This window comes from Aptenodytes patagonicus, chromosome 6 (genome assembly GCF_965638725.1).
Source record: "Aptenodytes patagonicus chromosome 6, bAptPat1.pri.cur, whole genome shotgun sequence".
NCBI classification, from domain to species: domain Eukaryota; kingdom Metazoa; phylum Chordata; class Aves; order Sphenisciformes; family Spheniscidae; genus Aptenodytes; species Aptenodytes patagonicus.
This window is the reverse complement of record NC_134954.1, coordinates 71695177-71718461: the sequence shown is the minus strand read 5'-3', so window position 1 is coordinate 71718461 and position 23285 is coordinate 71695177. Positions and strand designations below refer to the sequence as shown.

Here is a 23285-nt window from a genome sequence, read left to right as displayed (position 1 = left end):
GATAGCTGCTTTTTTTATTCCCCTTCACTTTTTTTTTTCACTTTTTTTTTCTGGCCTGTGGAAATTTATCTTGAAATAATTGTCAGATAATACTGTCAGAACAATCAATTTGGTTCTTACAGACATAATTGTGAGAAAAACCTTGGACTTTTCAAAATAGGTACTATACACTGCAGACATGCTTGGTACCTCCTTCTACAGATGCCCATGATCTTTAAAAGAACCATTTAGGTCTTGAGATTATTTAAAGATGCCTAATTTTTTTACTTGTCTTTTAGACTTTATTTAGCTATGCAAGATATCACCATATTCAGTATTTTTTATAATAAACATGTCTAGTCAAAGAAAGCATTAATGAAGCAATTCCCCAAATAAAACAGCCCATCATATCTGAGTTGCAGCAGAGAGAAAGTGTGGTCTTTGTAGTTTAATCAAGATCACAAGACTTGTTTTGAGCGTCTGTCATCTTTAATTTTACGGCACTTCATTTCAGAGTGGGACTGCCAGGGTCACATGCAATTAAAACACAGGCAAGATTTGTCTTGTGAAATCTTAACATAAAAAGTAATGTGTTACTCTATTTTAACTTTTCTACTGAACTCTGTGAACTCACTAATTACTTTTCCCCCTCTTGTCACCTTTTTGATATGACATGTATTTTATAAAGGAGATAGAAGTTTGGAATTTTTTTTCTATCATGCATATGATTGAGGATAACAAAATTAAACCGGAGAAAAAAGGAAATGTATTTTTCAGCAATACATTTTTAGAAATCTTTGAGCATTACTGCTTCAATTACAAAGGGACTGGAGGATCAAATTCTAGGAAATAACTATTAATCTGCTTAACTAGGGCAGGTAGAAGCGTAATAGCAGACCAGGGATTTTAGTGAGGCCAATCACACAGACTAGAGTTTATTCTCTTGAGTGGGGTGACGGGGGAAGGGTAAAGGGACTTTAACGTGGTGGGCCATGAGAAGCACTGAAAGCCGGTATCTATGTAGCTTCTTTATAGCTTTAGCCCAGTTGTTGCATCGCAGTGATCAGTAAATTGCATGGACCCTTATTAACCTTATTGATAAGGAGCTTAGGGAAGTCCCATTCAGTCCAGAATATATTCTTCTTTTTGTTCTCCTGTCTGTCTCGGTTTGCAATCCCGGTCTTTTTGTACAGAAATCCTTTATGTTGCACCTCAAAATTCTGTGCAAGTACTCTGCTCATTTAACTTGGAGCAAGGGAACTGTAGAGCAGAAAGGGTTGGAGTACACATGGGGCCATGGACCTATTTAAATATAGCTGGGACACCTGGAGAATGTTTGAAAAATTTCTTTTAAAGAATCTTTTATATTGTTCTTCTTTCAGTGCAGCTGGGGTCTGTGGGGATCAGGGGATTATTTTTGATACCTGTCTAAAAGAGTTATGTCTACACTGATTTCCATCCCTTGCTACTAATTAACCTTATTGTATACAGGAAACTGTCTATTTAATACCTGCATTCTTTCTGTAATGCCAAGTAAAATGAAATCTAGTGTGAAATCTAGTTAGCATTTGCCTTTTTGAAGTCATTTTTGAGTTTCCAGTCCGGGTGACTGTGACCTCAAAACTGAAAGCTATAAAAATGTTCCCAATTTCAGCTCAATGGGAGTTTCTTGAAGATTCCCCGTTCACCTGGACTTGCACGTGTGGTGAATTGCCCATCTTGGCACTTAACAGTGTTTTCCCAGGAACTGTCTATTTCTGGGTCACTCATAGCCCTGCAAAGCACATATGTTCCTGCAGTTCCTACTAAGTAAAGGAGTCTTCTCCTTTCTGCTGGAAAGATCACACTTCGGCTGTTTCAGTGTACAGAGACTTATAAAAATTTAAATGGCAATGGTGAAACCAGATACATTAAGGAGAACAAGGAAGGATGTTCTAAAAATGTCACCAACAAATGTAGAGGATGGTGAGGGCTAGCTAGGTGACTGAGATGAACTTAAACTGTAAAATGGAGGGCAAAAATGTGGATGATGTACCATATTTTAAAGGGCCTTTAAAGCCTGCTGAACAACACTGATTTTGATCGTGTCTGCTCCAACATGCCGATACAGGAGTCATTACCATGCAGCGTGATCTCTGAAAAGAATATTCACTAAAATGAATTTCCTCATGTATTTGAGGAGGAAGTGTTCCCCTGGACGCCGTAAGGCTGAGCCGAGCCCTGTGGCCCTGCTTTCTCCGCAGGTCCCTGACTGCATCCTTGATGAAGCAGGGACCAAAGGCAGGGTTTGATTTTTACAGGAGATTGGTTCAGTTTCTGAAAGAGGACTCAGGTCAGGTGGCCGGGTCGTTCTGTTGGGGACAGGCCAGCTGCATGAGCCTGGGAGTCTTTAACAACAAAATCCTGAAGAAAGGGCTGTCATTTAGTACTAAATTTGCTTCATTTAGTACGAAATAATGATATTGAGAACAAAGCTAGTCAAAACAAAGGACAAAGAAGAAAAAAAAAACAAACCTTTTTAATACTGTGCACCGATATTGACAGCATAGATACTAAACAAAGGTTGGAATTGTTAATTTGATTTATTTGTTAGTATTAAAGCTCGGTGGAAACACCAAAGGAATAGGATGTTGATATCATTAGTTATAATCTATTTGGGAAGAATGAGAAGTATTGTTTTCAGCCCTGCTGGGGCTTGTCAGATAGCTTGGCTATTGGAAATTGCGCTTGATGGCACAAATATAGTCTTATGGGCTTGAAGTACTGAGTGTACATAGGTGTCCATCCCTATGGCTAAGCGGCCACAATTACAGCAGTGAGGATCCAAGATTCAGTTTAAGGAGCCTGGAAAGTGCTCTTGGATCCCTCTGTATAACTAAACCTCAAGGAAAGGGAGAGAAATGTTTTCATTTGATGTTTTCCTTCCATTTCCTGTATTTTATACTTATTTTGGTCAATAAAGCAATGTTCATTTATGTTTTACACCATTCTCGAGAAAACACATTTCTTGCTGTGTGGCCTTTCCAAAAAACCCAGAAATAATCTGGCTTAACTATAAAAGATTTTATTATTATTATTTTTTTTTTCTTCTGCCTTTCCTACTAAGCTCCTCTGCAAAACAGCTAGAAATTTTCATTTTCAAAACATTAGTACAGCAAATTGCCATCTTTCTGTGCACGGCATTCTCTATGTACTCATCATCTGAATGATTCCAGATCACTCTCTGGCAGCGTGAATCACAGCATGCCCTCATGCCTGCCTCTTTTTCAATTATATCTAAGAGGAAGACTGCTGGAGACCCATTTTTTCATCTTGCACAGGACCCCAAAAGTGCCAGATCTCATTTCAATATAATATTATGACAGTATGATAAAATGGATGTTAACAGGACACTGACTAATATGATCCGTAGAGAAATGATAGAGCAATACAATATCGGGCAGATTGTATTACTAATGTGCATTTTATGGACACAAAGTTCCCTTTATAAACAGGGTCCTAAGATTTAATCCTTATATCCTATGATCCTAGTTAGTGTTCTAAGATATTCTGCAGCAGTACTGAAATTTTTGCATTCTTAAATGAAATACATGTATTTTATTTTATCATAGGGCCACTTATATCACTCCCAATTTACTAATGAAACTTGGCATTAAAATGACTCATCAGCATGTACTGCAAAGCATAAAAATAGATTAATGTGGCATACGTTTCTTAACCCATAAAAACGTACCTTCATATAATCTCAGTGCTGTCTTATTCAACAAAAAGGATGTCATTTCCTTCCCCTAGCACGTTGACTTAAAAATGAGCTAAATGTGTGAGAAAGCCATTACTGCACTAATGAAAAGCTCGATACTGTTTGAATTTTTCATCATGGGGTATTTGTTCTGTAGCACACAGCACTAATATTTACTGTCACCGGTACAGTATGCACGGTAATTAAGTTACAGTCATCGACATGGTGGATGTTTAGCAAAGATGTTCCTGTGCGAGCTTGGACCTCTTTCGCAGATATTTCACATGAAAAAGACTTTCAAGCATTTGTAGGTTTGATGAAGTGGTGGGGAGAGAAAACGGGTTAAAAAGATTTCAGTGTCTGATATAACCTCTATATCTGCCTATGTGCCTCTGTAACCAGAAGGATGCTAAAAGCCATCTCAGGTTCTTACTGACTAGTCGGTGACCATGTAAGGGAAATCAGTACCACTGTGACTGCTCTTACTCTAGAAGATAGACTGAGGTTACAAAATGGCGCTTTAGCCAAAATCATTATCCTCATTCAGAACAGGGACAGTGATCTTACCTGCTTCATCCGTGGTGGCAGGATGGTGCTGAGGGTGCCCTTGTTTGTTCAACACGAAGCTCGGCAAGAGGCCAAGGTAGCAACACAGGGCGGCTGGCTACCTCCCTCTGTCCCTCCTCTTCCTTTGTTAGTAACTTCAGAAGGGTCTTATGTGAAATTAATAAAATAAACTTAGGAACAGATGCAATTGTGGCTATAGTAACACGTTCCCCTCCGTTGTCCATACAGGAGATGTGCTAGGGCCAGAGTATGAGCTTCAAGGGCAAGACTAGTTTTTTCATCAAACTCCAGTCTAATGTTTTCAGGAGACTTCTTTCCATAAGCACAGTCCCTTTGGAGGACACCAGAAAATCTGGAATGTGCCAAGTATCCCGAGTGATCCAGCTTTTTCCTGCCAAACTGTCTATCCATTTTGACAGTGTCCTCCCACACTCCCTTTCCCCCCACCACTTAGTGACACAGGCCACATCTGGGCTCTTTTTGACACAACCTGGCCATGGGTTCCTGGAGATAATTGTCAGACATCTGTTATTTTGTACGTGTACCTGTGTTTTGACAAGTAGGCATGGTATAAGTTTAAATAAGTAAATCAGAGATGTGTTCAGAGCTGTCTAAACCTCGGGAACCTCTGGCATGTTTATGGTTGGATGAACTTCTGACAAATCCCACAACTTCCTCATCATTAGGTGAGCACAGAAAGTCCCGAGACCTGACTGTGAGGCGTCTGTCACCCGCACTACTGGAGTCAGCGAGTCCAAAAGGAGCAGTTTCTAATAGCAGAAAATTTGCCCCCCCACCACATTATGCTTGGCAAGTGGCCTGAGACAGATGCACGCTTGCTTCTTAATTAGATAGCTTTTTTCTTTCTATCCAGTAAGTTCTCCTGGTTGCTTCTACAGGAGAGCGGCCGTAGGAAAGGCAAGAAACACAACTTGTGACCCCGGTAGCCTTGCAAAGCGCGCTTGAATTAAGGCAGAAAAAGGCATCCCAACCTGATATGCGAGTGATAGATTCCTTCTGCACTAGGGCATGTTTGGGGTCAAACGTTCAAAATGTTTTATGAATGAATCCCCAACTGTACAGATAAGAAGGGATTAAAAAAAGTTTTGGCCTTCACGAGGTAAAAGCTAAGGCCTGGCTTGTGTAGCAACTGTTTGGGATATGAAGCAATTAAAGCCTTACATGAGTAAATAGGAATTTTTGCATCCTGGAAAGGTTTTTTTGGGTAGCTTCTTGTAATGCCAGCCATTGCAGGGTGCCTGAGCAGAGCGGACAGCACTCTCTGGCTTGGCCTGCAGCCCCTTAGGCCATGGATCTCAAGGTTCACCTCTTTTCACTACTTGTTTCAAAGCAATGTTTTCCTAGCAAGTGTCTGCTGATTTTAGGGAAAAATGACATTGCTTCTGAGGTGGAGCCTTCGTCTTTCTTTGCATTTAACAAGATCACAGATTTCTCTAGCAGACCTATTTCTGTAGCAAAGACCCTATTTGTACAGGTAGGTTATCCAAAAAACAAAACAAAAGTGTTGGTCCATAATAACATGGGTTATATATATTGGCAGAAAATGGAAGAGGAAATTTCCTTTAGGCTCTTTCTGCCTTAATACACCCCTGATCCGCCCTCCCCCCCCCATATTTGCCTAGCTTCCTTAAAGCTATTTGGGATGTTATTTGAGAAACTAGTTTACTGATGACCTATACTCTAGGAACAGTATTGTCAAAGAGGTTCAGATTATCTGAAATACAGGCTATGTGCAAGGAAAAATGATATCATGGCAAGGAGAGTGGAAAATAAGGGTAAAATGCCTTTGGAGGATTACCCTTCCCTGGACCTAGTCACTTGATATGGGCCAAGCCTGAGGGTCTGGACACACGCTTAGGTGGAAGGTATCTAGAGAGGTAGGGACACATCTCTCTCCTTTATCCATTACTGGGACTTCTGCTTGACAGAGCAAAGCTGACTTAGATTAGGAAAAAAAAATTAGTTTGCTGTGGCAGTAGTTGCTCTGTCTCTTCCAGAAAGTGGAAAAAGAGGCCTCTGTCCTCCCGCTCGTTCTTTCTTATACGCTGTCCAGCAATCACAGAGAATGAGTAACTCGTAACATCCCACATCTTTTCCATCAATGCTTGCACTGAGTCCGCCTAAGCCACTTAAAAGGCCCAAATTTTAATCTATTAGCTGGAGCTAATGTGCCTCATGACAGACTCTTGAGAACTGGCGAGTCTTTGTCCCTGTGCCAGGGGCTTCCTGACGGTGAAAGAGCACCCTGGCCAGGAGAACGCGAACCCAGAAAATGCACCAGGTCTCAGTTTATCTTCTTGTTTTTCAGGATGGTGACATTTCCTTGTCCAATCAAGGAAATGTTTTGATTTCCAAACCCATTCCTTTATTTTTTTCATTTCCCAAAACAAAGGGGGAAAAAAAAATAAAAGCAAGTTATTAATAAAACATCTATTATGCCCATGGGACAGAGGTCCTTCTGTATTGTTCAGATGGTATGTTTATTGTTGACGTCTCTCTTTTCTCTGAGTATGCACAGAACCCTGAAATCCTTTTACATTTTTAATAAGATTATTTCTTTTTTCAATCTAGTGTAAGAAAACCGCATCTGCAATATGCATAATACTCTCAAAAACTGCAGCATCAGAGGGAAAGCATTGCCAGTGTTTTTGGCTGTCACACTTCAAAGAGACATGACGTGAAAAAGAATAGTACTAGAGTTCTCAAGAAGGTGCTTGTATTTTGCATCTTAGAGCATGTTTGTTTAAGGTAGCCGCCTTATCTTTCAGTTCGCACATTTGAAGTGAAGCATGTCATAAACACAAAAGGAAATTTGGTTTGCTTTCCAACCAACAACACTCGGGCAATCTGGAATAACTAATATTATTGTGTTGTTTTGTCTGAACTTGAGTGTCTTATGGAGCAGGATAATCATCAGCTTTACATTCCTGCAGCACTGAGTGGCCTGGGTCTGTGCGGTATCTGTGAAATTGCTTTTGACTCACAGCTAAAGGTGGATCTCAAACTAAAAAACAAGTATCTGTAAAGTATCACCTATGTGCTTTGTCTTCAGTCTATGATAATGAAATTTTAGAGTGCAGCTGCCTTGAAGGATCCTAACTCGTCTTGCAGTAGATCCCAGGTCCACGTCCCTGTGTTGACATAGGCTTCATTTTAATTTTGAAAATCAAAAGGCAAAAGCAGTCCTTCGCACTGGCGTTCTGTGGGTAAGCCAATATCGCGAAGACTGCAAGGGGCTCAGAAACTAAGGTGGAAGTGTTCAGGCAGGTACCAGGTACCTTTAATCTGATCCCCACAGCACTTATTTTCTTCCCAGCCTGAATACATACTTACACAACTGAAAATCTGTGACAACCTAGAACTTTCTGGCTATTGCCAAGTGGCAAAAGGGGTTAGATTTGGATTGGATTTTGGGGTTAGAAGAGAGGCTTTTACCATCCCAACAGCCAGGAAATTGCCATTAACCATCAGCGCTACAGAACCGTGTCCATCGGAAAGAGAGCTACAAGGCACACACGTAGATGGTTTTGCTTTGCTAGGCATGTACACTGGGTATGCCAGAGGTGGATGCAGAGCGTATGGCATGCGCGTTGTCATTGCTGTTGTTATACATACAAATATGTTATTATTAACCCTATGGGAAGGCTGAGGACTCTCTCAGTCGCTCCTGCTCCCAGTGCTTTGGGTCACAGCGCAGGAGCAGACCTGCTGCTGGGCAGCCTCCTTCCACCCTGCCTTCCCTCCTCCTGCTGACTGCTAGGGTTGTGTGGCTGAAGCTGCTGATGAAAACTTGGATAGCTGCAAGGCGAGATAGCCACAAGGTAGAAACCAGCAGCACTGATACGTTGTGTGTACGGACCAGAAATAGCATTTAATTCCCCAAATTCCCTTATGAACCTGGTCCATGGGGAGCACTAAGGACAATTCAGTTCTTCAGTGCAGAGGAGCAATCAGATTGTCATGGTTTAACCCCAGCCAGCAACTAAGCCCCACCCAGCCACTCGCTCACTCCCCCCCGGTGGGATGGGGGAGAGAATAGGAAGGGTAAAAGTGAGAAAACTCGTGGGTTGAGATAAAGACAGTTTAACAGGTAAAGCAAAAGCCATGCATGTAAGCAAAGCAAAACAGGGAATCCATTCACCCCTTCCCATCGTCAGGCAGGTGTTCAGCCATCCCCAGGAAAGCAGGGCTCCATCACGCGTAACGGTGACTTGGGAAGACAAACGCCATCACTCCGAACGTCCCCCCCCTTTCTTCTTCTTCCCCCAGCTTTATATGCTGAGCATGACGCCATATGGTGTGGAATATCCCTGTGGTCAGTTGGGGTCAGCTGTCCCGGCTGTGTCCCCTCCCAACTTCTTGTGCCCCCCCAGCCTGCTCGCTGGTGGGGTGGGGTGAGAGGCAGAAAAGGCCTTGACTGTGTGTCAGCACTGCTCAGCAGTAACGAAAACATCCCTGTGTTATCAACACTGTTTCCAGCACAAATCCCAAACACAGCCCCATACTAGCTACTGCAAAGAAAATTAACTCTATCCCAGCCAAAACCAGCACACAGATACAAACAAGCTACTTGATTCTTTTAAGAGCTGAAAAGAGATCAATAATTAAAATATTAAGGATCCTTTCACCTTGAATACTTAGGGTTTTGTTCAAAAGGGCAGAATAGATACAAAGAGCATCCAGTGAAAGACAGAACAAGTTATAAGAGGTATGGCAGATCTTCCATACGAGAGAAGGTTAAATTGATTAAGAGACAAATGAGAGGTGATATGTTAGTGGTATATAGGAGAGTGAATTGTCAGAAGAGGTCAGTCAGACGATCCTATTTAGCCTTTCCCATAAATCAAGAGCAAGTGGAGTGCTATACAATAATGCTAAAAGCTAATGAATTTAAAAGTGATACAAGTAAAATATTTTCTTACATGGTGCATAATTAACCTGGGAAATTCATCAGATACCATTAAGACAAAGAGCCTAGCAGGATTAAAAATGGACAATAAGTGACAGAAACTACGTAAAGATAGAAATGTATACAGGGTGTTCAGCCATTTACTTAAAACCATTTGCTGCCTGGTGCTGCAAAGAAACATCCCCTGTGGGAAAGCAAGACGTTAACGATGGGACTTCTTGTACCTTTTTCACCGCAGTGGGTAGATTGGAGGCTGCGCAATGGGCCGGTCGAACTGCCTTCAATATGGTCACTCTCATTTTCCAGAGCAGAGGACACACCTCCACCCACCCAAAATTGCAACCAGAAAACATTCAAAAAGCTTCTGAGCTGCTTCTTTGAAAGCGTCTGAGCTTCGAGACAATACAGAAATCACCGGTGGGGAGGTAGTCACTCCTTTTGTCTCCCAGACACACAGCCAAGAAACTTATGGATAGGAGCTGAGCATAGGAATTGTATTTTGACACAGGCGGAGGAGAATCATGTGAAATTTATGAGTCTGCCTTTTATTAACTGAAATGTGCTCTAAAACGGCTCTAAAATGGTGGTGTTTTGTGGGTAGTTAATTGGCATGCATTCTGAACTTGCAGTGTTTTATGGGCCCTCTTAAACTTATTAAACAAAGCTGTCAGCTTCTACTGAAGGTGTAAGATATCGCCCCAGGTTTTACAGCGTGCACAAAGCTTTTTGGAGGTGCGCGGACAGGCTGCTTTGCCGTGTGATGGTGGGTTCCCCACACTTCTGAAGTATTTCTGAGAGTTTAAGAATCAGCTTCAGACAGCCAGCAAATTTCACCATGGTTTAGAGTTTGGAAGGTAGATTTCTACCTGTTCCTCTTTCCTCTGAGGCTGCCCTGCCCTTGGGTTGCAGGGATGAGCAAAGCTGAGTGCCTACCACAACGCAAATACTGGATTATATGGGTGAATTCAGACAAAGCAAGGATGTAGAATATAAAGTTTCTGGGAAAAAAAAAAAAAAAAGAATGAGGCTTAATACAATGAGCACTCAAAAGCAGTGCTCTCTTTTGACACGGCTGGCTCTGTGCCTCAGTTTCTCACGCCACCGATGTGCAGGGGCGGTATTTCATCCCCGATTCTCATGTCTTGAGTTTTGAGCGCAGGTCTCTGACTTCAGTATGTGTTTTGTGTGAAAACCTGAAGGGATGGCTCGTGTTTTGTATCCACTGTGCAACCAGATCTTTGTAACAAGAATCTATAAGGAAAAATGGGCATTAATTCTCATAGCATTTCAGGCATGTTTGGAAGTATGCAATTGCTGAGTGTAAAAATAGCATGCAGTATATAAGTAATGGTAGAGTATATTAATTTGCTGTGATAACACATGGTGAATTGGCACAAGGGTGAGATGGCTGCTTTAGTAGCACCCTGCAAGCATTCCATTGATGAAACCTACTGACTAACAAGGGCTATAGCTCTCAAGCAGTGAAGGGTTTGGGTACGGCCCGACCTCAGCAGGCCACTCGCTGGAGATATTTCTCATGTATTGCCCTTGGTTCTTAAGGAAGGGTTGGGTTTTTTTAATCCAAAGTGAGTGTTAGGGAAGGTTCCTATGTTCTGCAAAACAAGCATTGCCCTGGGCGCCATTTATGCAGCCTGCAAAAATCAGGACTTGTGATTGAGACCTGCATCTGTGATTTTGCTCGGCTTCCTTATGCTCCAGGTTTCCATTCTGAAGCAGGAATGCAATGCAGGGGAACCTGCTGTGCCGTGATAATATGTGCATACCCTGAGGCTTGTCTTTCAGCCTCTTCTGAGAATTAGCCATGTCAAATCTATACACTGCCTGATTACAGTGGTGATTGTAGTCCCAACTTACTTTCCAGCTTTCTTCCAAACTCTACCCATGGTCTATATACTACGTAGTAATTGATGAGTTGAACTTGAGTGCCTTGGGCTGAATGGCAGCCTTTGGCTCTGTTGCAACATGGGGTACTTACAAAAACAGACTGAATGTTACCTGCACTGTAGCTGTCTTAGCAGAGAATTAAAGAACTATTAAAATGCATGTTGCTCTTTATATATGTATATATATATATATGTAAATAAAAAGAGGGATGAAAATTTGTTCAGAGCAGTTTACATGTCCCCTTTTAGCTGTAGCTCAGCAAGTCAGTCTGTCTTTCTCAAGGTTTGCTCAGAAATTCTATTTTGCAGTTGAATTTCTTGAGTTAAAAACTGACAATTTGTCTTGCAAAAGTTTAAGATTCAATAAATTGATTTTTTATCTTTATTTTAATGAGAAATCTTTCTAGCTGGGAATGCCCTTTTCAGTTCCATTACAGGTCTCTTTCTGATGTCTCCTTTTACTATAGTAAACCCAGTTACTAGGACAGCTGTCTTTTCACATGAGTTTGAGTCGAAGATACTCTGTATAGGGAGAAGATGCAGATAAACACACTGATTCTTGGATGTATTTGTCTCTGCTGGATTCTCAGGATTCATTTTTCTGATCATTTACCATTAACAGCGATAGCTCCTTGCTTAAAATATCTGTGGTCTTTTTTCAAACTGAAGCTAGCTCCTGAAAAAAAGGTCTTCTGCAAGTCTAAGTTTGACTCACTAAGAATTTAGCAAAGTTTGAGCAAAATTTCTACCAAGTCATAACAAATGTTCTTACAAGTAAAAATTGGAGGAGCAATGTGGTGGTGATACAGGCTCAGTGAATTGCTCGTGCTGAACGGAGACCAAACTTAGACGCTTTTGGCATTTGGAAATGTATGTGTCCAGCAACAAAAGAGAGTCTGCCGGAGCCCTGGGCTGGGAGCTTAGTTAACAAAGAGCAAACTACCTGAGCAGGAGGAAAAAAAACCACCACTGCAGTTAAGGTTCGCAAATATTTTTCTCTTTTTCACTCTTGCCACCTTTTGTCCGGCTGCTTTCTGCCCTGAGGGGCTGATGGCAGGAGCTGTGGGGCTGGCTCTTTGACTAACGGTTGAGTCAGTAATTTTTCCCACTGAATTCATGTCGATATTAAAGGGGACAGGGAGAAGACTGGTCTCTTGGGGAAGGCAGCAGCTTGGTAGCAAGGCATGGTTATTCCTTTCTGTTGTCAGGATGAGAAAGGATAGACATCTGCTATATGCCCCGGATGTATACGCTCCTCTGATGAGACCCACTTGTGTCCTCCCAGAACTGGCTACCCATGTATCAGGCTTCTATCTTTAACAAAGCATTTTGTAGACAAATCAGCACATTTGTACAGCATTCATGTAAGGCACCCTTCAAAACCAAAGAAAGGCTTATGTGTCCAAAAGTTTGCTTGATTTCCCCCCCCCGACCCCAACCAAACCAGTTGATCTTAAGAAAGATACGGATTCATTTCATAAGCCTTGCCTTGCTTATAAAAACAAGAAGAGAGGAGTCTCCATGCTCCAAAGAAAGCTTAAAAGAAGATTAATTAATTAATTAAGAATCTTTTCTTCTGAGTGCAACAGGATCCAAGTAACAAGTGAACTTTTCATTTCCACTAATAGCAGAAATTACTTCAATAGCATGATTGTGAGCACCCGTGGGGCCATAATGTGAATGGTCTTTATTAAGGAATAGACTGAACTTCTGACTATCTTTCTTCCAGTCATTTCCACAGGCTATAAACAGCGCCTGGTTTGTTGCTACTAAAAGAGTCTAAAGACGACGATGCTGAAAAGCATTACTGTTTAAGTACTCATGGCTTGACATTAACATGAAAAATATTTTCTTGAAAGTAAAGTGAATTTGGGTTCTCCAGAATGTTATAGTTTTGTTCAGAAATGATTAAGTTGAATACTTGTGATATGGGGGAGATGTTTGTTTGGTTTTGTGTTTTTAATTTTAATTACTGGTCACTACCCCTCTGTTTTGCTTGATTTTTCAGACATGTATGAAGTCAGAAAACATCTTGTGGCCAGTTTTTGTATTTTCTTGGTGTTATTTTCTGCCTATGTTAGCACATGATGAAAGAGCCTGGTCTTTGTTAACGATCAGGCCTCATTATATGTTTGTTCCCATAAATGACCGCTCTGAGGAGCAACCTTTCCTGAATAACGTGGTATTTTGCAACATGATGCTAAGTAAAAACTGAAGTAATCCATGATCTGCTGAAGTGATATTGAAGACATATCTCTCGTGCACAGCAGACCTATGCATTAATCCTATGTTTTGGGGTCTTTAATTGCTTTAAATATTTGCTTCTAGATCTGTGTTTCACACATCTTATTTACATGGTTTATTTTTCATTTTATGAACAAATCGATAACCAGACAGACTCTTTACCACACTGGATTAGTTTTATTTATTCTCTTTGAACTTGATTAAAAAGCTGTCAAACATAAGTCTACATTTTATCAGCAGAATACTTTTACAAAACAGGGTAGGAGATGTGTATAGCTGGAAACATACATTTCAAAATGAAACAATATTTGATATATTCTAGACAGTTACCCTTTTGTTTATCCATGACAACTGAAACTAACCATCAAATGCATAAATTGATTCAAGTCTAGCCAAGTAATCCTAAGGGCATATGAAAAGGCTTTTTTTTAAAGTTCTTTCTAGATGAATTTAATGTAGTTCACCAATAAAGCATCCTCAGGAGCACAATACAAATGCTACAGAACATGAGATAGCTGGAGAAAGCGGGCAGATGTACAGTGTGATGAAGGATCAAAATAGATGTTATGTTAAAACGAGCAGTCATGCAATGTCTTCATTTCATGTACTGCATTTAAGTAAAAATGCCAAAGTTCCAATTTTGTTTTTAATTTTTTTTAGGCACTGTTATGCAAATAGTGACATTCTGGTGGTGGGGTTTTTTTTACTTGTTTAAAAGTATTAAATGTAATCTTTTTTTGAACTCTCGGGGTAGGCAAATTGATTATTCATCATGTCTTTAACTTTCAGTATGTATCAAAGAGAAAGGTAAATTGTACTCAGATTAGCTACAAATGATCTGCTATCACTGTTTTAATTCATTGCCTTTAATATACATATTTTAGTCCATCTCCCACAAATCTCTTCACTTACTATTTGTCTTTCTGTGCCATTGCATATGTTGGTAAACAGCATTTTCTATGGTCTTTGGCCATATGCTGTATGCTCAGCTTGTAAAAAAAGTGACACTTGGAGTGCTAGCATAATGAAACTCTCAAAGGGTTAATGCAGAATACATATAGGCAAATGTTGACAATATTTTTTATTCCAATGTTTGAAAATTAAACACAAAATCATCATTAAGTTTTCACAAAATGAGGCATCTGTCACTTGAAAGAAAAAGAAATATTTCAGAAATATGTTTACAGAAATGTAAAAATATTAGACATCAAGACAGATGTGAACGTTTTCAATAACAGGCCCTGTCTGTCAGTCTTCCTCAGAGCCGAAGATCTTGCTGTACTCACTCAACATAAGTTCAACTATCTGATTTTGGTACAGCATGTGGACTGCCATGTTCCCTGTCTCCTTTTCAGGTCTAAGGAGTGTTGGTCCAAACACAATTCCTAAGCTTTGTGTTGACATAAGATTCACGGATTCCTTGGCTGCTATCCTGTTGACGAAAGGAAAGAGTTGGTTAAAAAAGAGGGATGTCAAAGGAGTCGCTGTTGCATTTGAAGTACATAGAGGCACTTTTTAGTGATCCTCCTAACAGGGATGTTTGTTTGGTTAAGTTATCAAAAAGAAAAAAAAGAGGGAGGGAAGAGACAACTTCTGCCAACCTGACAAACAAGGAAAGGAGAGTCAGCCCCAGAGAGCAAGATGTGCGCGGCGTGGAGGTCTAGAGCCCCATTTACGGTACTCATATCAGGGCACAGTTATGTCTGGTGAATGAGCATTAGTTGGTACGTGTGCTATAAGGCAATAATTTCTGAGCTCATACATTTAGATACAGAAAATAGGGATCTTTACGCTAAGGGAATCGAGCACTTTTGCTGTCAACAGTTTTGGTGGCTCCAGGGAGAAGTTTCCCTGCTTCTCTTAACGTGATCTCCAGCACCGAAAGAGTTGGGAAAACAAAAAAAACCCCCTTAATATAGAGGTCATATGAAACACATTCCTTCTGCTAATTTGAATCCAATAAAGTTAGTATGGTCTGAAATGGATTGTGAAATTTATATAACTAAAGACGTTTGCATGCCTTATCCTGACACAAAGTTTCTTGAAAGACACTGAGACCACATAACTTAATGAGATGACTTAGAAAATAATGGTAAGGATTATGACCTTTGATATCTTTATTATCCACAAAATTACAAGGGGAGGACTATTACTATTAAAAGTTGATTTTATGTCTGTATTAAGACTTAATATTCTTGTGGAAATTACATTAAGGATGGAGAAGTCTGGTCTAAAAACAACATAGGTTTAATGGATAGAGTTTAGGTAGACAGTTTCGCATAAATCTCTGCAGCGGTGAGTATGAACTAAGTAGAAATCCATTTCCTTCCACCCTCCAGAATATATAATATATCCTAGGTTGGAAAGACTAGTAAATGAAGATACATATTTTATAAATAAATTACACAGCTCTACCAAGGAATGCAAACTAAATGTAACTTTAATATGTAAATGTTTGAACTCATGGATGCTTCCTTAATCTGTTAGTTTTAACAAATATTCCAAGTGGACTGTTGAAGCCAAGTTGCTTTTTCCCCGTCTCTCTCATTGTCACCTTTTTAAAATCCAGACAGCAATTTAAAAACCATCATAGCTGTCTCTGTTTTCCCATACCTGTTGCTGAATTTGCAGCAAACTACACTATAAGTGAAAGAAACTTCATGAGACGTAACGGGTTCAGTCACTTAAAAAAAGGTTTCTTTCATGTTAGCGGGTGGGTCACACAGCAAAGAGCATCTTCTTGTGGATTTCTGCCAATCTTGTCATTTACCGTGTTCCTTGAACATCAACGCTCGTGGTTTTTTCCCCATATATAAATAGGAAGCATTACTTAGTTCTACCTCATGCTTGTAACCGTGGTGTCCATTGCACAAAACACTCTCCATATGGCACTAATCAGATTGGCTTAATTATTAGTTTCTTAAAATATAACATCTTTACTGTAAATTAAAAAGAAATAATTATCTTTCCTCTGTGGTAAAATAGACATATCATCTCTTCTCTTAGGAGTTCAGAAAGTCTCAAAAGTTAGTAGTTTTGCTGCCAAATGACTGTGTGGACTTCTGATGGACATCACACATCTTTATCATAATTAAAAATGTTAGTTATAGGGGTGACAAGGTTGTTTTGCTTAATGCCACTTATGCAGAAGCACATACATCAAGCTTGGGGCCTCCCTGTGAGAAGGACTTGATTTCTGTTGAGCTTGTTACATGCCAGAAGTCGGAAACCTTATAAAGTATTTGCAGACATCAGCATGGGTAGAGATGATAGTTCACCAGGGGGAAAAAAACATATTCAGCAGCTGTACTTTGTGTAACTTTAGAGATCATCAATTTAGCATCAGCCATGGCTTTGCAATGAGGTGGTGTTGATGATGGACAGCATCGATGAAGCTAGAGGAGAAAAACCTTGCAGGGAGCAGCAGGCAGTGGACCATGAATGAGCAGAGTCAGGGTGAAGAACGGTGGTGGCAGAGCACAATTTACTGAAAGGAAAGGAGGGGTCTGACTTCATTCATCTGTAAAATTTGGAGCAAGATGTTGAGATCCTATGTTTCTGATGTCACAGAAAATGGAAGATGGATGGCCAGCCTCTCTGTCATTGTTTGCCATCTTTCTGAAGCAGAATAATTCCCCTTGTTTTTCCTGGAGATGCCAGCCTCCACGTGAAGTCCTGTTTGAGTCCAGGCATTGCCAGCATATGGTCTGCAGTCGCTCGGGTCTCAGGAGGTGAGGGTATGGCATGAAGCAAGGGAGAAAGTGCAAGGTGTGTGTTGGCGATGGAGAGGAACCGGCTATCTGTTGTGGTTCATCGATATGGAACGTGGCACTAAGAACTTCCGTGTATACTTGGGGCTTCTAAGCTTAATGCTAGTATAATAATTATTATATTGATGAAATCTCTTGAGAATTCTTGATATTTTCTATATCAAGAATTTGATATTCATGCAGTCTTGTTTTGATGACCATGATAACAAAAAACTGTAAACTAAGCAAACTTGGAAACATGGAAAGTTTGAGTAGTTAATCTGTGGTAAAATACAGCTACTGGAGGGAAAGAAGGAAGGAATTCAATCCAGCCTGAATAAAATAATTACAATTTTAGGTTTTATGCCTTTTTAAAGTGCAAATATTTACCAATGAACTTCTATAACTAATATTTTTTTTTCATCTGTCGACAAAAGAAAAAGTCAAAGCAAAATAAAAACAAATATGCACAATTTAAGCTATTACTGTAGCTGCTAAGTGAAATTCAGTTGTTAAAAGAGAAAATCCCTAAAAACGAGCAAAAATTTTTTTTGGCAAGAAAAGGAGCAGAAAGAGTGATACAACAACAATGTTTTTACAACATAGAAAGTGAAAGGAAATGCCGGAGCTACTTTTTGTCAAGCCCAAATGAAAGGAGCAATGATCCATCAATTTAAGATTATTTTAGAAACAATCTATAATCTGGTGCCACAGACGTTGGAACCGTATCAAGAAATTGTTGGGCGTTATGCTGTGCAAGATCCCCCCAACCCCCCCCATAGGTGAGCTGAATTGCAAACTTCAAGAATGGCTTCAGTCCTTTAAGACCACGACTCAGGAGATACACAGAAAATACAGTTCTCATTATTAATAGTAATGAAATTAATGATGTATTAAAACAGCAGGAGTGTCTGATAGGAGGGCTCTAGTGTCAATGGCAGATATATAAGCAAAAATACTTGGAATTTATGCTTTGGCTGTTGCCAAGGCAACCATAAGCTGGAAAGCGTGTGACTGAGAGCAGGGCAACTCTACAGCTAAGAGGGTCATTGTATGGTGAGTTTGGCTCTCTCGTTCCATTAAACCTACACTTTTCAAACTCTCTAAATAAAATCATTATTAATTTTGACATTCGGAAAGCACATTGGGTTATTACTTCAAACTCCTAACAAAAAGGTGTTAGGTAATGTTCTTCATCCATTTTTACTCCATAATAACTGTTGGAGAGGGGAAAGCGTTCCAACAGTGACTCTGATTCCTCACCGTTATAATGTTCCTACTGCACATTAAAAATTAGAGGGAGAAGTCAGCGTACTTAGGGAGGAAAACCCCATTGGAAAGGGCCTTGTTTTACTGTAAGCTGGAGAGTGTTTGAGGGTAGAGCTGTCCTCTGCTAGCTGCATTGAGAACTGCTCAGTCCTGCTTTGTTAGTCCTTTCCAGCCTACGAGGATTTAAGTTTGCTCAATGTTAGGGGCATTTCTACCCTTGGCAGAACTGTTTTTAGCCATGCCTAGTTCTCCTTTACTATTTTAAATTATATCTAAGGGTAACTTTTCGATAAGACAATCCTGCTGCTCTGCCATGAACTGGTAATATATGGGTAATCTATGACTAATGGGTAACACATTACAAAATGAAAGGATCAGAAGAGCAAGAACAAGTCATCTGGTAAAATATTGTGGGCCAGAATGGCAGGTGTAGGAAATGCCATCCTCTGAATTCAGTAGAGGACCAAGGGATAGAAGTAGGTTTTGATCTTATCAGAATCCTCTCCACCAGCATTACGCACAGTATCTTATTTAACTAGGGAAGTTGCTGCCTTGAGAGACAGAAACCAAGATCTAAACAGAGGCCAAGAAAGATTAAAGATGCATGGGAATAAAGAAAACTTCCCAGAAAGGAAAAAAATGACATATTTGTGACATCTGTCCTCTTGGTATAACAACTAACCTTACAGAATTAGGAACTAACTCCTCTCTAAGTGGATTATTCCATGACAGCCCGTTTGGGTAGGTTTTGTACCTTTGCTGAACTGTGCTAGCCACTGTCATGGCTGGAGCTGCTCACCCTGATGGACTTTTGGGCTGACTTGATATGTAAGTTCCTAAGAACTGCCTTAAAGGGTCAAAGTCTGCACGTCCCATTGATTCGCTTTACCAATAACTATCCTCAAATTAGCTAATATCTGGTTCCTATACATACTCAGGCATATGCAAATGTAATGTTTTAGCTTAAGGACTCTGCCCTGGGAAAGGCTCAGCTGCCTTCTCAGCTGAGTTGACTCACCTCGACTATAGCCCTGTTAACAGGTCTTTTCATTGCACTGTTATGGGACAGTTTTTATGCAGCAGTTTTCTGACTTTTGCTATTGCAGAGCTCCCAATCGATTTGAATGTGTTAAAATTTGACTCTTAGGATGAACAGTTACTAGCTCAACATTTTATGCTCCTCTCCTTCCCAAATGCTGGTTCACAGGAGTTAAAAAATAACAAGCATTACATACTTTGCTTTAGTGACAAGACATTTGGGAAGGAATCATCCAACCTTGAAATAAAATCTTTATTGAAAGCAATTCTACATCCATGCCAGTCAGATACATTGTATGATCAGAAGAGGTGTCCCAGGGGAAAGCTCGGCGCAGTAGACAGGGTTGATTACTTAGACCTCCTGTCAGTTCTTAACTCATTGACAATGGCTGAGACATTCAGTACAACTTTGTTTTCTTTATTTGGAAGTAAAGTTAATATACTTACCTTAACTGTGCCAAATGTACTGGAAAATAACCTGATAATAAAACGTACCATCCTACGAAGTGATAATGTCTGTGTGTGTATAAGCACATTTTGGCAGTGCTTTTGCAGACGGGTTTTTCAGTGTTAGGAAGGAAACACAAGTACAAAATGATGCACAGATAAACTATCAGGTTTCTTCTGAATATATTTCCTTTCCTTTTAAGACCTGTAACATACTTTCCTGAGATATAGCATATTACTGCAACGTCATTTTCTGTTGTAAACTTATTTCGGTTCAGCTATAGTAGTTGTTCTTCAGGAAGAACCTTGTACTTTTTGGTACTAAAAAGACAACTGAACTAAAAAGTTTGGTTTTGAGAGTCCGATTAAAACACAAACAACAATAGGTGTCCTTTTACAACAGGTCAAAACCTTGCAGAGATATCCATATCCAGCTGGATATACCAGCTTAGGACAGACAGCAAAATACACCCGTGGTGGAGGAAGGGTGCAGTGCCTGCGCATTACTTAACCCCATTTTGAGAGACTTACGGAAATAATCAGTGGTAAGTGAGCCCCTGATTCCATAAGCTCTATTTGTGTAAACTGTTCAATTCATTGCACTGCAACGTAGATAAATTTAAAATTTAGTAATAAATTGGGATTCTTGATATTTTATGAATGCAAACTAAACCTCATTATTATTTATGTACTGGCTTTATGGATGATTTGCTCAGTTGCATTACAGTGGTATTCACCAGCTGATGAAGCTAAGCAAATGCAAACATTATCAGTTGAATCCCCAGCTTGTCGTTTGTGAAAGCTGTATACTATGTTGCGGGGAGGGGGGGGGGACACCTTTGTGTGTATGTAGCTACAACCTGAGGTTTATGCTTATAGAGGAGCTCCAAATCACTACAACGTCTGTCCTTTTCAAAATGGATCACAGTGGACTAATACAGTTTTAAGGTACTTTCTTTTGCCCGTGTAAAATGCGAAGGTACTTTAAATTCCTCTTTGCTCCATAGGTTGAATTCGAAACAATAGCTATCCAAGACTGGTAATAGAGAAACCAGGTCATGGCGTATGATATGTTACGAGAGGGGTCAGAAATAGTTCAGACATACTTAAGAGCTTGCTTTTGCTGAAAATAGCCTCCATGGCTCCTGGCCTACAGAAACTCCATAGGCTTCCTGTGCTCTGCAGCTGTGGGTTCATATTACAGCTCTTTGGGAAAAATCCCTTCTCTTCAGTTGCTCTGGGACAAAAGAACGAGCACTTGACGCTGTCTTCTTCTGCAGACTAGCCTTTAAATCTGACCGTTGGATGGCTATATATAGTACCTGGACAGCTGACAGGGACCCGGTGGAGAATGGGCTTCCTCAGGGGATCCCCTGCATATCTCACAGCACGAGCCCTTCCCTGGATGAACTGCCTTGGAGTCTAGCCCTAAATGAAAATAATAACTAAACTAACTCCGAACATTGGTTCACAGTTGGCTGAATAGACTCCGAAAAGCTGAAGAAAGGCATTTATTCTGTCTTAGCCCAGTTCAATAAGAGAACAGTTCAAAATAAAATCTTCTCACCATTGGGTGAACTTTGCTACCTGTATGACTTCCTTTCCGAAGAGCACGTGTGCTCTCGCCTTTGCACACACCTCACATACTGCCTGTCTCGTAGAGAAGGTTTTCATTTTCCAGGTGACTGAGACCAAGATGTAAAAGCACACTTAGATATCTAAAGGGATTCAGGCCCCTACAGGGGCTTCGTTCAGGAATGTGCTTTGGAGAAGTCCTGCTTGTTCTTCTGCACAACGGCAGCTGTGCTCCTGCCTCTGCGCTCAGCTGTGGCTATATGAAGAGAGCAGGGTAACATGGTACCCACATCTCAGCCTTGGATCTTTTCTTTTTTCTGGCCATCTCCTGTGTTAGAGGAGCTCCAAAGACAGGGGGTGCACACCTGTGTCCCAGCGTGGCATGGACAGCAAGGGCAGGAGTTCATCTCCACGCTGTGGTGGCTCCACTGAAGAGCCTGGTGTGGGCAGAGACTCAGGTCGTGCTCTCCCAAACCATGTTGTGTCAAAGAAAAGGATTGAAAATATTTTCATAAAATCTTCCCTATTACTGCAGAAGTTCCAGGTCTCCCTTTTGGAAAACTGACCCAACTGGGTGATGTGCTAAGTTCTTCCATTTACTGACAACCAGCACTCTGTCCTCTCAGTTTGGCTTGGGTTTTAAGTTTTTGTGTGTGAATGCAAACCGGTTCTGACTAATGCTCATAAGACCAGAGGGAGGAGGAGATCTGGCGACTCCGTGTTATCACAGTGCGAGTTGCTATTGAGCCTGAAGTTTGCCTGTTCGGGGACAGCCACTCGGTAGGAGTCAACTGAAGGCCACAAACTTCCTAAAGAAGCATCTCGGACTCCTGGCTGCAGCTCCGTGCACAAGGCATTCATTTTTGCCTTCTCTAACAGCTCTGTAGCAGCATATATATCTCAAACAACAGCGAACCCCTCTTCAAAAGCCACACGACCACTGCAAGCAGGAGCCTCTCCTTGGGGAGAGGATGGGAGAGAACAAAACCACCCGTGACAGATGTTAGGCAGATGCTAATGCATTTCTTAGAGGTGTTTGGATAGTAGAGTGATAAAGGCAGTGTGAGACTACATAGAATAATATATGTTCAGACAGAGATATAACACATAGAGCCTTTAACTGTATTTTTGGCTGGTGGTGTAACTTTTGCTGTGATTGATATTTTTAATATTTTTTTTTAAATTCTATTTCTGATTTTTTTTCTGCAGAACAACTAGCTTATTGTAAAGACCAACCTGTCAGAGGTCCTGGATCTGTACACTTTTGTAGCCTGTGTGGCTCAGAAGGCAACAGATAGTTTTACATGAATAAAGCTTTAACTTTTTAAATTGCTTAAATATTTTCATTCAAGAATGCCTGAAGCTACATTTCCTTGTAACATTAAAAATAAAAAGCAGTTAGTAACAATCTCCCTTAAATCAAGAATTGTAAATATAGAACCTTTATCATCAGCACAGCACATCCAAAAATGTCTTTGTAAAATAAATCAAATTATATGAGTTAATTGATTCCAGGCAACATCAGCAACTGCAGGTGGAAACTGAATAACAGGATGTTTATTAATGAAGGTCTATTAATCAAAATTGACAATATCAATTCCTGTTTCTTTTATTTGAATTCTACCTGCAAAATCCATAGACATACTTGCTGAATTTTTAAATAAAAATTTAAAAGTAAAGAAAACGCTAACACTTGGGATTTTAGCTTTAGATGTAGGGCTATTTGTTTAAACAGCGAAAGGATATCCTAAATCCAATTTGACAGGCAATGCCAAAGATGCCAGTGGTAATTAATTAGCACTTAATTTAGACCACAGAACAACAGGATATGGAATTGGTGCTCA

General features: G+C 40.3%; 1 protein-coding gene across 3 annotated transcripts in view; it reads right to left on the bottom strand.

Annotated features, from left to right (window-relative positions):
* Positions 1–13526: 13526 nt before the first annotated feature.
* The window catches only part of ARHGAP15 (Rho GTPase activating protein 15), a 341933-nt gene continuing 332174 nt past the window's right edge, over positions 13527–23285 (bottom strand). For all 3 annotated transcript variants that reach the window (XM_076343118.1, XM_076343121.1, XM_076343120.1), the window contains one exon: positions 13527–14795. In XM_076343118.1, the coding sequence (XP_076199233.1) occupies positions 14612–14795 (184 nt within the window). In that variant the 3' untranslated portion in view covers positions 13527–14611. The remainder of the gene's footprint in view (positions 14796–23285) is intronic.